Source organism: Sphaerodactylus townsendi, linkage group LG03 (genome assembly GCF_021028975.2).
Source record: "Sphaerodactylus townsendi isolate TG3544 linkage group LG03, MPM_Stown_v2.3, whole genome shotgun sequence".
Classification (NCBI taxonomy): Eukaryota; Metazoa; Chordata; class Lepidosauria; order Squamata; family Sphaerodactylidae; genus Sphaerodactylus; species Sphaerodactylus townsendi.
This window is the reverse complement of record NC_059427.1, coordinates 145,437,101-145,453,241: the sequence shown is the minus strand read 5'-3', so window position 1 is coordinate 145,453,241 and position 16,141 is coordinate 145,437,101. Positions and strand designations below refer to the sequence as shown.

The 16,141-nt window shown below is 50.4% G+C and overlaps 1 protein-coding gene across 1 annotated transcript in view; it reads left to right on the top strand.

The window, feature by feature from the left end:
• LOC125427900 (IQ motif and SEC7 domain-containing protein 2-like) overlaps positions 1–16,097 on the top strand; it is a 39,055-nt gene extending 22,958 nt beyond the window's left edge. The window contains exons 2-4 of the mRNA XM_048487467.1: positions 434–514; positions 3,591–4,529; positions 15,932–16,097. Coding sequence (XP_048343424.1) covers positions 434–514; positions 3,591–4,529; positions 15,932–16,097 — 1,186 coding nt within the window. The remainder of the gene's footprint in view (positions 1–433; positions 515–3,590; positions 4,530–15,931) is intronic.
• Positions 16,098–16,141: the final 44 nt, after the last annotated feature.

The following is a 16,141-nucleotide window of genomic DNA, read 5'->3' as shown; positions in this document are numbered from 1 at the left end:
CCTATACAAAATTGCAATACAGAGAACGCATACAGTAAGCCCCACTGAATTAAATGGGACTGATGTACTTAGAATTGTTCCCTAAACAGCTTTTAACATTATTTTTACTTGTGTTTTTCCAGTTTTGCACTGGGATGATTCCCACCCCATACACATGATTGTCCCCTTCATTTCTGGGTATATCCAGGTCTGAACGTATTGTGCAGTTTGTTATCTGTACTACACACGTGCAGATATTCGTTCTGAGTTTGGGAAAGGCTTAACTGAGCAACTCTGACTTGGGTGAAAAAGTGCATGTTTCTGGCCCCTTTGAGGTACAGAAACTAAACCAGGAACAAGTGACCAGACCTGCAGACATCTCAAAGAAGGGCCAGATGTGAGGCAACTGGAACACTGAGCCGAATCTCTGGTGGCGTCTTCTTGTTTTTCGTAGATTTTTCAACAGAGCCCACAGTAAAACAGCCGTGCGGGCCACTATCCGGCCCAACCTGCCTTGTCTCTCAAAACGCAACGGGTATTTTTTAGAAGCTTCTGCACACCCTAATTGGACAGTGGTTCATTTTCTGGGTTTTGCATTCACTCACTTTATCTATCTATCTATCTATCTATCTATCTATCTATCTATCTATCTATTGTTTCGATTTCTATACCGCCCGATCCCCGAAGGGCTCCGGGCGGTGATCAACAATGTCAAACAAGGAGCAAATCATACATAAGAGAACAAGTACATAGGCTCCATCCAATTAAAAGCAATAAAATATCTTAAATCTTCCTAAAACAGCGGTTAATAATTAGTGAATAGATAAATAAGCAAATAAGCAAGAGGCATCCAAAGAACCCCAATGTAAAACCTACCCCCGGAAAGGGAGCGGTCCCTCAATATGAGGGGGGGGGGCTGATGGAACAACACAAGGGCAAAGAGCAGAGAGCAGAGAACAAGGAGGGGGCACCACATCAGCGGCTGGACACTCCAAAAGCCCGGTGGAACAACACGGTCTTACAGGCCCTGCGGAACTCACCAAGGTCCCGCAGGGCCCGGACAGCTGGAGGGAGGGTGTTCCACCAGGCCGGGGCCAGCGCTGTAAAAGTCCTGGCCCGCGTGGAGGCCAGTCGCATCATCGAGGGGCCGGGGACCACCAGCAAATTGGCCTCTGCTGATCGCAGGGACCGACTAGGGACATAGGGGGCAATGCAGAGAGAACTTGTGTTCTCTCTCTCTTCCCCCCCCCCCCCCCCCCACCGCCCGGGAGAAAAACCCTGCTTTAGTATTATATTTCTGGAAGTATCACACCCAAAGCAGGTTTGGTTACCCTGTGGATTGGAAAGTTCCCATTTTAAGACCCATATGCACGTATCGGTACCGTTTCCCCGCCTCGTCCTCTTGTGCCTGTCATTCCCAACCTACTGCCTCTCAGCCACCAGTTATGGCTTTTTCCTTTTTAAAAAGTTTACGAGTTGCCCTCTTCCTATAATGTTTCAACACCCAGCAATAAAACTACAACATTAAAAAAAACTTGCAGGGAGAGAGAAAACGACAGAAAATGACAGAATTCCCCCCCCCCCCCCCACCTTGTATGGAGTCTTCATGGCTACTGCAAATACCTGCGCAAACGGACCTAGCCACCGTGATCCATGCAACGGTCACCTCCAGGCTAGACTATTGTAACTTGCTCTACGCGGGCCTTCCCTTGCGTTTGATCCGGAAACTAAAGCTGGTCCAAAATGCAGCTGCGCGCCTGCTCACATGAGGCGCCTTTAGAGAGCATATCCAGCCTGTGTTGCGCCAGCTGCATTGGCTCCCATTTGAATTCCGAATCATCTTCAAGGTGTAGATTCTGACCTTCCAGGCATTACGCGGTCTGGGACCCTCGTACCTTCGGGTTCGCATCACCCCCCATATTTCCCTACTCGACCTCTGCGTTCCAGCAGGGGCTAATTTACTGATGGTCCCCGGCCCCTCAGTGTCACGGCAGAAGCCTCCACACAGACCAGGACTTTCTGGCGCTGGCCCCGGCCTGATGGAACACCCTCCCACCAACTTTAATATCGAGACCTCTTGGGTCTGGGTGAGTTCCGCAGGGGAGCCTGTAAGACTGTGTTGTTCCACCGGGCCTTTGGAGTGTCCAGCCGCTGATATGGTGCCCCCCCACTGCTCCTGCTTTGGCACTGGTACAACAGAGCTCCTCATATTGAGGGGCCTGCCGTCCCCCCCCTTCTTGGGGTGGGTTTTTTAATTGAGCCTGGACACCTCTTGTTTAATTTGCTAATTGTTAGCCGCTGTTTTTATGTACTTTAAGATGTTTTATTGACGGAGCCTATGTTTGTATTGTACCGGATTTGCTCCTGCTTTGTTGTTCACCACCCGGAGCCCTTTGGGAATTGGGCGGTATAGAAATTGAATTAATAATAATAATAAAATAATAATTCGTTGCAGCAATAAGTGCCTCCCCTGCTGGGGCGCATGGTGGGACCGGAAACATGTTGGGACAAGAAATCTTGCCTTGACGCGCTTCCTCTTTGCAGCGACGAGAGAGGAGGCACATCAGGGCAAGGTTTCTTGTCGCAACCCGCTTTCTCTTGCCCTGCGCGCGCTTATCGCTTTCTGTGGGGAAAATAAGAACACTTCTGGCGCGACTTTTTGCACCAGAATGGGGCAAGGGTGGGAAACAGCCGGAATCACCCCCAGAAGTAACTTGTCTGTCAGTTATGGGTCAGTGACATGTTTCCTAGCCTGGTCTACCAGCACATCGCAGTGCAAGTCTTTTGTGACATATAAACAGGCTGAAGAAAGGGGCGCTCTTTGTGTGGGGGTCGGGAGAACCAGTTCCCCTTTAGTTGAGAAAAGTGTCCTTATTTATTCACCTGGAGACGATCCTTACTCGCCAGAGGCGAAGCGGAGAGGGACAAAACAAGTGTGCCCAAATAAGCAAGGCGTCAGCCCACCTGCCACAGTTCTTGTACGTAAACCTTTCCCTGGGTCCATTCTTTCTCTCTTTGTTGCCACGTGCTCTTGCAGCCAGAAGACGGAGAGGGGCGCCAAGATTGCTGCTTGCATTTCCAGCGGGTTTTGCATTCCTTTTCTTGCATTCGTCAAGCTTTGGCAGTAAATTGACAGAGTCACTTTTGGGGTTTTTTTCCTTTGCATCGCTGCTTGTTTTCTGATATCCTGGCCTGCCTCCAGAGCCCTCACATGACTGGACAGGGTGACCCCTCCCACCTTGCTAGCCGCCACAGGGTTACAGAAGCAAAACGGCCCAAGGTCATCTGGTGTGGTTAAGCGGGAACAGGGATCTCTCTTAACAGCGGCGCTTACATTCTTCATGCTCTGTGCTTTAATTTGATGTTGCCTTCAACCTGAGCAGAGTTACGCCCTTCCCAGCTGACTTACATACATCTAGGAGGGCGCTGCTCTGCTCCGGGTGGTTCTGTAAGCGGTCCAAAAGGTGACCGGAAGCATGCTTTGCTTATTTTTATTTATTTACATTGCAGATACTGAACTAGCTGTGCACATTTGCTTAATTTACGCAGGGCGCTGAGTCTGGGTGTCAAGGGTGTGCTTTGCTCCCATTCCCCCCTTCTTTAGCACACAGGACGCGTGGCACGGCGCCGACTCCACCCCGGCTAACTTCCTTCTCTGCCTCCCGACAGGTAAAATCTTTGGCCGAGTCCATTGACGAAGCTCTGAACTGCCACCCACTGGGGCAGGAGGGAGGGCCGGGAGGCCCCTCTTTGGAGAAGAGCGAGTCCAAGGAGCAGCAGGGGGACAGCGCGGCCACTTCTTTCAGTGACGTGACGCTGTACCTGGACGAGGGGGGTCCCACGTCACCCCTCTCCCTGGAGCGCCCACCCAGTACTGAGCCGCCCGATTCTGGCGGAGGAGGGCCCATCCCGCCCCCTCCTCGGCCAGAGTACTGGGGTGGGCCCCAGAGGGAGGATAGCCGGGAGAACGGAGGCGGCAGCCGGCGCAGCACGCCTTGTATGGAATGCCGGGACTTCCGCCTGCGCGCGGCCCACCTCCCGTTGCTCACCATCGAGCCTCCCAGCGACAGCTCGGTGGACCTAAGCGACCGCTCTGACCGGGGCTCTCTGAACCGGGGCCTCATATATGAGCAAGACGGCTGCAGTCCCCACGGCACCCTCAAGCACCCTGGCGGGCCCTCCCGTTCCCCGCACCCACACCGGCATTATCACCCCGAACCAAACCAGCCACCTCCACCTCTGCCTCTGCCGCCCCCTCAGGCCCCCGGCCGCCTGCCCCCGCCCCCTCCACCGGACAACTCAGATGGCGACAACGACAGCCTCAACAGCACCACCAACTCCAACGAGACCATCAACTGCAGCTCGGGCTCCTCCTCGCGGGACAGCCTCCGGGACCCTCCCCCGCCTGCCCCCGTCACCTCCTCGGCCCCTGGCGGGCCCTGCAAACAGACCTACCAGCGGGAGACGCGGCACAGCTGGGACTCGCCGGCCTTCAACAACGACATCGTGCAGCGGCGCCAGTACCGCATTGGCTTGAACCTCTTCAACAAGTACGAGATGCGGGACGGGGGGGGACAGGGGGGGACAGGGTCACGGGGTCTTGCGGGCACAGTCTAGCAGCACAGAGCGCAGGATTGGGAGGGAAATGTCGGGAGGACACGGCCTTGCCAAGGAGAAGTGCGGCGCTATCAGAAGAGGCTTCATATTTACTGATTATGTGTCTCTGCCTGGCAGGGGGCTGGATTTGACGGCTCTTGGGGTCTCTTCCAGCTCTATGATTCTAGGATTCTACTGTTTCAGAGGGTAGCGTGTTGCTCTGGAATGGACCAGCTGCTTTCAAATCCAGTAGCACCTTAGAAACCAACAAGTTATATCAGGTTATAAGCTTTGGATAATATCTGCTGAAGGGGATCCTGGAATGTGTATTCCCCTAAAATGTTGTTGGTCCCTGAGGTTCTCCTGGACTCGAATCCAGCTCATCTTAATAGTTACCGTTCACATAAACGCCAGTTCTGTTGCTGATCTTTCATATAGAGCTGGCCTCCCCGTAGCCTGGTCAGAAGTGACCCCGCCAGAGCAGGTCGGAAGGAGGACGCCCGAGCGATCTTGGATCTTCTTGGAAAAAGTGGGGGGCAGTAGTCCCTCTAATCCAGGGGTGTCCAACTCTGGCGCTTCAGATGTTCATGGACTGCAATTCCCATCAACCCCTGCTGGCTTGGCCAGTTGGCCAACTAACAAAACACTGCGTCTGTTCTTCAGTTCTGCGCAGTGTTTTGTTAGTTGGCCAACTGGCACAGCATCAATAAGGTGGCCTCGCAGCTCACAGGGGGAGGGGTTGTTGCCCCATATAGCTGTGTCTGCCCCCTCTGCACAGGCTGTGTGAGTCTGTTGCCCTGGGTCCCTGACAAAAAACACTTGCCCTCCTCTTCCATGATTCGAGTCCAGTAGCTCCTTAAAGTAGTTCCTTAAATCAAGAAGATCTCCAGAAGAGAAACTTTGGAGAGTCAAAGTTCCCTTGGTCAGCTATCCTGAGCACTGACTCTCGCAAGCTTCTACCCTGGAAATCCCGTTGGCCCTGAAGGTGCTACCGCATTCGAATCCCGATTCCCTTCTGCAGGTTGACACGGCGGCCCACCTGAAACGCCCTTCTCCAAGCTGGCCTTGAGCCAGTAGTCTGAACCTCAAAAAGGATATTGAGGAGATAGAAAAAGTGCAGAGAAGGGCAACAAGGATGATTGAGGGACTGGAGCGCCTTCCTTATGAGGAGAGGCTGCAGCATTTGGGACTCTTTAGTTTGGAGAGGAGACGTCTGAGGGGGGATAGGATTGAAGTCTATAAAATTATGCAGGGGGTAGAAAATGTTGACAGAGAGACATTTTTCTCTCTTTCTCACAATACTAGAACCAGGGGGCATCCATTGAAAATGCTGGGGGGAAGAATTAGGACTAATCAAAGGGAAAGTTCACTACTTCATAACGTACTATGATTGGTGTTTGGAATATCCTGCCACAGGAGGTGGTGATGGCCACTCACCTGGATAGCTTTAAAAAAGGTTTGGACAGATTTATGGAGGAGAAGTCGATCTATGGCTACCAATCTTGATCCTCCTTGATCTCAGATTGCAGATGCCTTAGCAGACCAGGTGCTCGGGAGCAGCAGCAGCAGCAGCAGAAGGCCATTGCTTTCACATCCTGCATGTGAGCTCCCAAAGGCACTTGGTGGGCCACTGCGAGTAGCAGAATGCTGGACTAGATGGACTCTGGTCTGATCCAGCTGGCTTGTTCTTATGTTCTCTCTCTCCTGCGGTCTGCAAGCTCTGTCCCCGTGGTCATGCCGTAGTATGGGGAACGGCGATGGCTGCGCATGTAGTGTGCAAGGCTCAGGTGGGGGCAGGCTGGCGGCTGGTTTGGTTTGGAAAGGTCTCATTGGGCCGCCGGCCGCCAAGAGTGAACCAGCCAAGCCCTGACCGCTCCGCCAACACTGCGGGAGCCGCTTGGCTGAGACCGTTCAGCTGGAACAGCAGCGCACCAGTTGCGTCTTCCAACACTGCTGGAGGGGACAGGGGCAGCCATTGTCAGCCCCACAGGCTAGGTTGAAGCCAAGCGCCCCTGCAGTGCTGGCCATTCGGGGAGTGTCGGGGTTCGTGCCTCTCTGCCATCAAGCGAACAAAGAAAGCATTTCGCTGCGGTGCAGAATTGTGCACACGGAAAACTTCTTGGCTGTCTTTCAAATATACCAACAGCTTTTTTTGTCTCCCAGGTTCCTGCTTCCCCTTTTGTGTTTGTGCCAAAATAATAACTCAAGAGTCTAAAAGGTCCCTGAGAAATAACAGCCACATAAAAGTGCAGAAATGAAGTCACTAGATTCGGATGACGCTGCTTGAGGTTTCCCGCTTGTGGGATTTGGGTATTTTAGGGACACGGCGGCATCTCGCGATGGTGGTGATCATCTTGTCGCTCAGTAACCATAATGCAAAGTTCTCCGACCCAGGGCGGTTCTGCTTTTGTGGTGTGTTGCCCGCCCTCCTCCCAGCCGAGCCAACACGCTGAATAAGAGATTATTAACAGCAACGGTTGCAGGGAGGGGGAGAGAAGCCGGTGAACTGGAGACCCCGGAGGCAGGGAGAAGATCGTGTCCTTTTAAATCTAAGGGACAGGCGGATTTGGCGTGGGGAGGTTGGAGCACGGGGTGGAAATTTGCCCAAGCGGAAGCAGTCGAAGGGCTGGATTTCTGCTGCCCACTGACCCCAGACGGCTCCAGCAGAGAGCTGCAGGGGTTTGTTCCAGTTCTCCTGTTTCTGCCCGAGGTTTCCCCAGCTGCCACCCTCCTGTACCTTTATCGGGCAGGCAGAAATCTAGCATCACTTTCTGCTGAGCTGTATTTCTTGGGGTCAGTTCTCCCTGCAGTAAAAAAAATAAAACGTGTTGTCGCGCTGTTCCGAGAGACTCGGCGCCAGGGACAGCGTCAAGGAGGCGACCTGCATTTTTGCTCGTAACCCTTTGGCCCTGTCTTCCCCTTTCCTGTCTTGCTTCCTGTCTGACCTAGATTGGTGCTTGCCAACCTCCAGGTGAAACCAGGAGTTCTCCTGCAATTACAACTGGCCTTCAGACTTCACAGATCCTTTCCCCTGGAGAAAACGGCGGCGTGGTGTAGTGGTTAAAAGCAGGTGCACTCTAATCTGGAGAACTGGGTTTGATTCCCAGCTCTGCCACTAGAGCTGTGGAGGCTTATCTGGTGAACCAGATTAGCTTGTGCACTCCGAACACATGCCAGCTGGGTGACCTTTGGCTAGTCATAGTTCTTTGGAGTTCTCTCAACCCCACCCACCCTACAGGGTGTTTGTTGTTGGCAGGGGGGAGAAGGGAAAGGAGATTGTCAGCCCCTTTAAGTCTCCTTACAGGAGAGAAAGGGGGGGGGATATACATCCAAACTCGTCTTCTTCTTCTTTGAAGGGTGGGCTCTGGGGTACTTTACCCTGCTGAGGCCCCCCTCCCTTTCCCAAACCCTAGCCTCCCTATACTCCACCCTTAAATCTCCAGGAATTTCGGAACCTGGAGTTGGCAAGCCATTGCACGCTGGTCCCTGCTGCCTGCAGTGCGCACCAGTCTTCAGGGCCAAGGGAGCGAGGGGGGGACGGGGCCGACTCTCGGCTTCCTGTTGCTCTGAGCAAGCCAGCATCTGTTTTGCTGGCAAGATGCAGGAGGCAGGCCCGTGTGGGTTGGGAGGCGGCCTTCGCTTCAGATTCAACCAGCTGGAGCCATGACTCACGTTGCGGCCTCTGGGCACCTGGCCATGTCAGGAACGTTCTGCCAGCGATGATCTTTGCTCACATGTGCCTCACCGGGGTTTGGTCCAGGACTGGGCTGCAGACATCCAGATGGTACCCCAGAGTGACTTGTGGGGTGCAAGCCAGGAACCCCCTGGATATTTCTTGAATCAGAGGTTGAGCTAAAAACTGTAAAAACTAGAACAAAATAATTATATTTATTATGTGGCGTACACAAAAAGGTTTGTTAAAAACACAGGCCCTGGAATACAGGCTAGGCCCGAGGTATCCGACTCTGGCGCTTCAGTTGGACACCCCTGGGCTAGGCATTTAAAAAAATCAGTATAAACTATTACCAAGATTCTCAGACACTGTTGATGATGCAGTCATTATAAAAGACCAGTGTAGGACCATGTGCGTTTCCGCCTATTTCGTCTTCCTCAGTGGTCATAAATGCAAAACAATATTATCATAGAACACACATCCGGAAATACACCTAACAGGCATTTTTATCTGAAAATGGGGAAATCTTTATATCTTGCGGGGCCTGAGGTTGCCGATTCGCACACACTTTAGGTCTTTCATCGTTGGAATTGGCTCACACTGAAATCTGGTATAAGACTGCCGGTGTTTCCAGAAGTGTGTATCATCTATCAGCGATAAACTATAAGGCCAGGGGAAGGCTGGAGATCTCCTCCCATTAAAATTCATCCCCAGATGACGGAGATCAGTTCCCTGAAGGGTGGACTCAATGGTCTTATACTCTGCTGTCGTTCCTCCCCTCTCCAAACTCCACCGTCAGATATCCAGAGATTTTCCAACCCAGATTGGCAGCCTTATAATGGGGCCTGGAATTTTCCTACCCTGGTTGGTCGCTTTATAATGGGGAACTAGTGCAACGTAGATAATGGAAAGAACAAAAAACGTGCTGCACTACTAGCTGCCCAAATACATCTGTGTGTTTATTATAACATTATTTATTTGTTTGTTTGTTTGTTTGTTTGTTTATTGTTGCATTTATAAACCGCCCCATCCACTAAGGGCTCTGGGCGGTGGACAACAAACATTATAAACAATATAGCAATAACAATAACAATTAAAATCAATAACGTCATCAAATATATAAATTACATAAAACTACAGCGTTCCGTATAAGCCATATGGCGTCCAGTATTAAAACTATCAATGAAAAAAACATCCAGTATTAAAACTATCAATAAAAAAGGGTATGTATGATAATACAGCACCAAACCCCACTGTCACCACGAAAGGAAATTTGACGTGAACTATATTGCGAAAGCAATGCAAACACAATAATAATCTCTATCACGCCTAAAAAACATGTATTGTTACGCATGAGTAAGTGCACAACAATATTATGAAAGTCCCAAATTGTAGAGGAACAGGGTTACTCCAATGTACTGAAAGTCCTGAATGTTAATCCATTTTACAAATTCGTTCAGGGCTGTAAGCGGTGTATAGACGATTTAGTATTCATTATGTTTCCCGGATTCGGTTATCTGAATTCTTAACATGGCTTAACAGCATTCATTCTTCCATTACATTTACAGGACATTCTGATGAGGTTAAAATCACTTACTTAGATACCGCAATATATCTATAGATGGTAAACGGCACATAGCTTTCCAACAATTTCATAAACCGACAGATAAAAACAAAGCCTTCCACTTTCATTTATTTCATCTGAGGCCCCTGAGAGCTAATTTACCACGTAGTCGGCTCAACAGAGCCAAGAGAAACTCAACTGAAAATACAGCCTTTTAAAGAGAAGCTAGCCAGATCATGCAGCAATATTGATCTCGACAGTACCCTACTTCTATTCTAAAAACCGCTTGGGAATGTATTCAACATGTCCCGCAGTCAGACTTACTAATACCTAAAAAGAGACAATTACCTCAAACCATTACATGGGCTTTAGCAGTGGCATAGGGCCAACGGGCAGGGGGAGCGCGATGCCCCGGGTGGAGCTGCGGCAGAAGCGTGGCTGGGGCGGGGGTGTTCCGGGGTGGGCAGTGCTGTGGCAGGGGCGCAGGGCGCACACCTGCCCCAAGCGCAGTTTCCGCTTGCTCCGCCCCGGGCTTTAGATTTTACCAATGAAGTGCCAGCTACAACACAAATTATATACAAATTAAATAAATACAAATTAAATAAATAATAATAATAATATATAGACATTGGCATATAGTGTCTAACACCCCAGGATACTCCACCCCTCCTAGAATTGGATACAGACGGACCTCCAACTTTAGACAGAAACTTGTAAAGTCAGATATCAGACCAAGCTTTACCCTCACCCCTGGCTTTGTGGGTCATTACAAATGTGAATGTTGTACGCCATGCAACTTCTCACTCAACACCAAAATGATCACGGATCCTAGGACACAATATCAGTGGGATTGATCCCAATTTTCAAACTGTAACACTGCAAAATGTACATACATTCTTATCTGTCAATGTGACAAGGTTTATGTTAGATGACGGGGAGATCCCTGAGAATTTATTTATTTATTTATTTATTGTTTAGTTTTATAACCCGCCCTATCCCCGAAGGGCTCTGGGCGGCGTACAACAAGGTTAAATCACAGGCGACTAAGTACACTCAAAACTAAACAATTTATTTATTTATTTATTTATTGTTTGTTTTATAACCCGCCTATCCCGGTACCTGGGCGGCATGCAACAATGCTGGAACTACAGGCTTACTGGCACACCAAACTAAACAATTTGATGGTCTGGGCATAGAAGTAGCACCAGAATCCATAAGGAAGACACCCCCCCCCTTGCTCAACATTTTATTGAGGCTAATCATTCAGATAGAGATTTCAGATCTGGCGTATTACAACTCTGTGATGATGATAAACATGGACAAATAGATGCCAAGAAATATTTATTACAGTTGGAAAACAAGTGGATCTATAGGTTTAAGAGTCATATGTACAGTTTAAATAAGGACCTAGATTTCTCCTGCTATTTATAAAAAGTTTTTCTTTTTAGGCAGCTAGTAGTGCAGCACGTTTTTTGTTGTTTCTGCTTTATAACGGAGCCAAAATCCCCCCCCCCCCCCCGATTGACTGCCTTACAATGGGGCCTGAAATTTTCCCACGCTGATTGTCTGCTATAATGGGGCCCAAAATTTCCCCACCCTAATTGGCTACCTTATAATGGGGGCCTGAAATTTCCCCACTCTGATTGGCTGCCTTATAATTTTCCTATCCTGCCTTGTAATTCCTACCCTGATTGGCTGCCTTATAATAGGACCCGAAATTTTCCAACCCAGATAGACCTGAAATCCAAAGAGGAAGTTTCAGATTTTTCCTCACTGTCTGAAACCCAGACAGCCGTAAGTTCTTTCATGGACGGTCACTAGAGTTCTGGAACTGTTCAGGTTCTAGATCTTCACTGAGGGCATTCCCAACCCACATTTCTGGAGCCAACAGGAGTCAGATCTCTGAATCTGTACTGTTCTTGACTCTTTCTAGTGCTGTATTGGAAACAAAAAACACAAACTTGATGCACACGCCTGGCTTGGGGTTCCTGGCTACTGCTTTATTGAGAAAAAAATCTTCCACTTGGATCTGAATGCTCTATGGCCGTGGTGGCGAACCTTTGGCACTCCAGATGTTATGGACTACAATTCCCATCAGCACCTGCCAATTGGCCATGCTCTATGGCATTCTGCCCTTTCCCCTTCACAACTGACCTCTTTTAGCTTCTTCCACACAACCCCCAAGCACGCAACTGGGAAAAGTTTTGAATCTAACAAGTGATTGCTGACACCTTGTGGCTGGCTGGAAGAATTTCAAACTCTGGCTGATCTAGACATGCCTCCAAACAAGGATATGAACAGGACACACTGTGAGAAGTTGGAGATTGGTGTCTTTTAACTTTTATTTAAAAGCCGGCCTTGGGAAGGATGGGTTGGGATTGGGACCATAGGGCTAGGTGAGGGTGGGGCTTTCTCACCATGGCCTCAACCACGGTTCCCCACCTCCTGAAGATTTCCTGGAATTATAGGTGATCTCCAGGTCACCTGGAGAAATGGTAGTTTTGGAAGGCCCATCCCTAACCCCACCCTTTCCAGGGCCTACCCCAAATCTCCAGGAATTTCCCAGTGCAGAGTTGGCAACCCTCCCTTGCTGCCAACCCCCACCACCACTGCCCCCATGGCTGCTTTTGAGTAAAATGTAAGCAAATGGGAGGGATCCCACCTGGGATGTTCATGTGATCAAAAATAATAGCACACTAGCCACAAAATTAAAAAACAAAATTAAAAAACAGGCTGATAGGTTCCCCTGACATGCTCGGTTGTGGTTTTTTTAAAAAAAATATGCTTAACAAGGAATTCTTTACACCTGCAAAAATGCTCCCTTTTCCTGCCATCTGAAATCGTTCATTCCATCCCCGCTGCCTTCCCCTGCTGCAAACACAGACCAGGAGAGAGATTTTAAAGTCTTTGTGGTTGACCTGTTTCCTGCTTAGGATTTGGGGTATATAGAACTGGCTGATCCTGATCGTGAGGGTGGGGAGGGGGGCTAGGCCCTGATCGTGAGGGGGGGGGGCTAGGCCCTGGAGTCACTCAAGGTTGCCGAGAGGCATTTATTTTATTTACTGTATTGATATCTTGCCTTTCTCCCCAATCTGCATATGTCGTTCTTCCCTCATCTATTTTATTCTCACAACCCTGCAAGGGAGCTTAGATGTGTGGCTGGCTTAAGGCCACCCAGCAAGATTCTGTGGCAGAGTGGGGGTTTGAACCGGAGTTTCCCAGACCCTAGTCCAGGGGTTGGGAGCCCGCATCTCATGAGCCACATGTGGCTCTTCCGCCGCTGTTCTGAGGCTCCATGAGCCGAGCCGCCGGCCCCATCCTCGCCCGCCCTGCAGGCAGCAGGGCGGGCGCATCCATTGCCCACGGCCGGCTAGGCCGCGCCGTGGGCTTTGCCTCCCGTCCGCCCCGCTGGTTGCCTCCCGCCGGCCCCAAGGGGTGAGTGGGCGGGGGGGGGGAGCGAGCAAATGGGTGGGGGAGCGGACGGGGAGCGTGCAAGCGAGTGGGTGGGGGGTAAGCAGGGTGGTGGTGAGCCAAATGGCTCTTTGAGGGGAAAAGGTTCCCGACCCCTGCCCTAGTCTAAAGCGTTAACCGTTACGCCACGAGACTCAGTGTTGCTATCCCAGGCGGCAGGAGAGCTCTACCCCTTTGCGTAGCCCAGCAATCCTTGTTGGTCTGTCTAGCTTATAAAATGCTTCCTGATTTGGATCTTAATCTGGGCAGCAGCAAACCTCTGGTCTCACTTGTGCAATGAATTGTCGGAGGTTTTCACCGCCAAAGTCAACTGGCTGTTGTGGGTTTTCTGGGCGGTGCGGCTGTGGTCTGGTAGTTTTTGCTCCGAATATTTTGCCCGAATCCATGACTGACATTTTCAGAGACATGTCACAGTGAGTTGTGTTTCTGCCTCTGAAGGTGCCAGCCATAGATGTGGGTGAAACATTAGGAGCAAAAAACTGCCGGGCCACAGCCACACAGCCTTGAAAACCCACAATTCCTAGACTTCCTCCAGTGTTTTCTGTCTGTGTGTACTTCCCGCCTTTCCTTGCTCCCCTTCCGGTCTGGGCTATGCCTGTATGTCTTGCCTGCCTCACCCCATGCTACAACCTCCTTTCTGGGGGTGATTTCCGAGTTTCATCTTTACCTTCCGTCTGTGTGAACCAGGGGTCTGCAACCTGCAGCTCTCCAGATGTTCGTGGACTACAATTGGCCACGGTGGCAGGGGCTGATGGGAATTGTAGTCCACGAACATCTGGAGATCCTCAGGTTGCAGACCCCTGGACTGTAAACCTCCTCCGGATCTAATGTGTCAGTCTCTGGTTGTGCTTGTAGACGGGCACATCTACTTCTGTGTACTCAGATGTGACACCCGCAGCAATCCTGCGATTCGGTTTCTAGCAAACAACCAACCCCTTTCCCATCTTGTCGGACAATGTTTTGGGTGGAAGAAGTCACGCTGTTTGCTCAGTGCTTGCTCGTAGACTTCCCTGAACAGAAACCGCACTGAGCTTGGTTTGAGTCCAGGAGCCCCTTAGAGGTCAATTAGATTTCGGAGTAAGAGTTACTAACTGCTGGTTTCTGGGGAGGGTCCTTTCCTTGGAGTCTAGTACGATGGAATATCTAAACTTCCTTCTGTTTTCAGTGGTGTAGCACAGGGGCGGGGGCTAGAGACCTGGGGGGCACATTGCACGGCCGTGCCCCGCTCCTGAACTTCACGTGGAGCTTGGGAACGGGACCCGCTGTGCTCACCCTGCCCCAAACTACACATGGAGTTCAGGAGCATTACGGGCCCAGCGCACCTGAGTCCAGCTTTTAAGCTGTAGACTTTGGAGCCTGCGGTTTAAAGTTTGATCCAAGTCTCACTGAGGCCGGGGTCAAACTGAGGAGGGTCAAAGGCTGACCCTGCTCCAGCGTCATTGTGTTGGCTCCAGCGGCTCAAGTTGCCCACCCACCCCTGTGCCGCCACAAAGCCGGCCACTCCTGGCTGTTTCGAAGCCTGGGGTGTTTCTGTTCCTTTAAAAAAATATTGGACAGTAGGTCCCAGGGGAAAACGCACTGGCGTTCCTGCCTAGGGACAGGGGGGGTACCCGGGCGCACCTCATTTGGTCACGGGGCTTCAACATTCTTGTGGTATTGGTCGCCTGTGTCTTTTTAAATTTTTAAGTGTTTTTTCACGTTCCGGCCTACAGGGGGCTCATTTTTAAGGCTAGCGTCACCGAAATTTCAGGGTACCATCCAGAGACTGTCCAATGATACCACCCAAATTTGGTGATGTTTGGTTCAGGGGAAGCAAAGTTATGGACACCCAAAGGGGGTGCCCCAAATCCACATGGTTTTCACTTAGCTTTAAAAAATGGGTGCTACCCATTTGCAGGTCAAAAAACACCAAAAAAAATACCCCTAAAACCCATGTTGCATCATAAGAATCGGTGCATTTGCACGTCCTGAAACTTGGGTGGTGACTAGCTTTATAATTCACGGCCTCGTCCCATGTGCCCCAAGAAATTTGCCCAGGTTCCAGCCGAATCTGCTATTTGTTTCATCTGAATCTCCAACCCTCAAAAGTGATGCTGTTTCAGGGTGGGGGAGAATTAACAGCATCAATTTCAATTTTGTTTTAATCGGGGACCCCTGATTCTCCCCTTAAGGCGTATCAAAAAGAAGAATCTGAGTTTTCCCTAGTTTAAACACTATTGAAAGTGGTGCTGTTTCAGCGATTCCACTGGGTGGAGGTGTTTTCGTGAGATATGATGCTGACATTTGGTTTGGTAAATGTTTTATTGTGGTGATTCTGTGAGAGATTTACATGCCACACCCACTTGCACTCGGCTTGGAGTTGTCTCTCAGGCTAACAACCGCCTCCTCGCGAAGCCAAGGATTAGAGGAAATTAGGAAAAGAGTTGGTGGGGAGAGAGCTATGTATGTTTTGCTGGGAGTGGGAGGTGTTTTGTGAGCTGGTACAAAAAATCATTGTTTGGTCATGGTGGGAGAGGGTGGTTGCCCATACGCCGGGCCGGGGGGGGCGCCAAACTCAGGTTTTGTCCCTGGGCGCCAGTTTGCCTAGGTACGCCCCTGGGAAAACGGTTTCAGCTACACATGCAGTCTCTTCCTCATCCTACCGGCAGGAAACCGGAGAAAGGGATCCAGTATTTGATCGAGAGGGGCTTCCTGTCAGACACGCCGGTCGGTGTGGCACGTTTCATCCTGGAGCGGAAGGGACTGAGCCGGCAGATGATCGGTGAATTCCTCGGCAATCGGCAAAAGCAATTCAACCGGGACGTGCTCGAGTAAGAAATCCCACCGTTTCCCCCCAGACTGTTTATGTGTTTTTAACG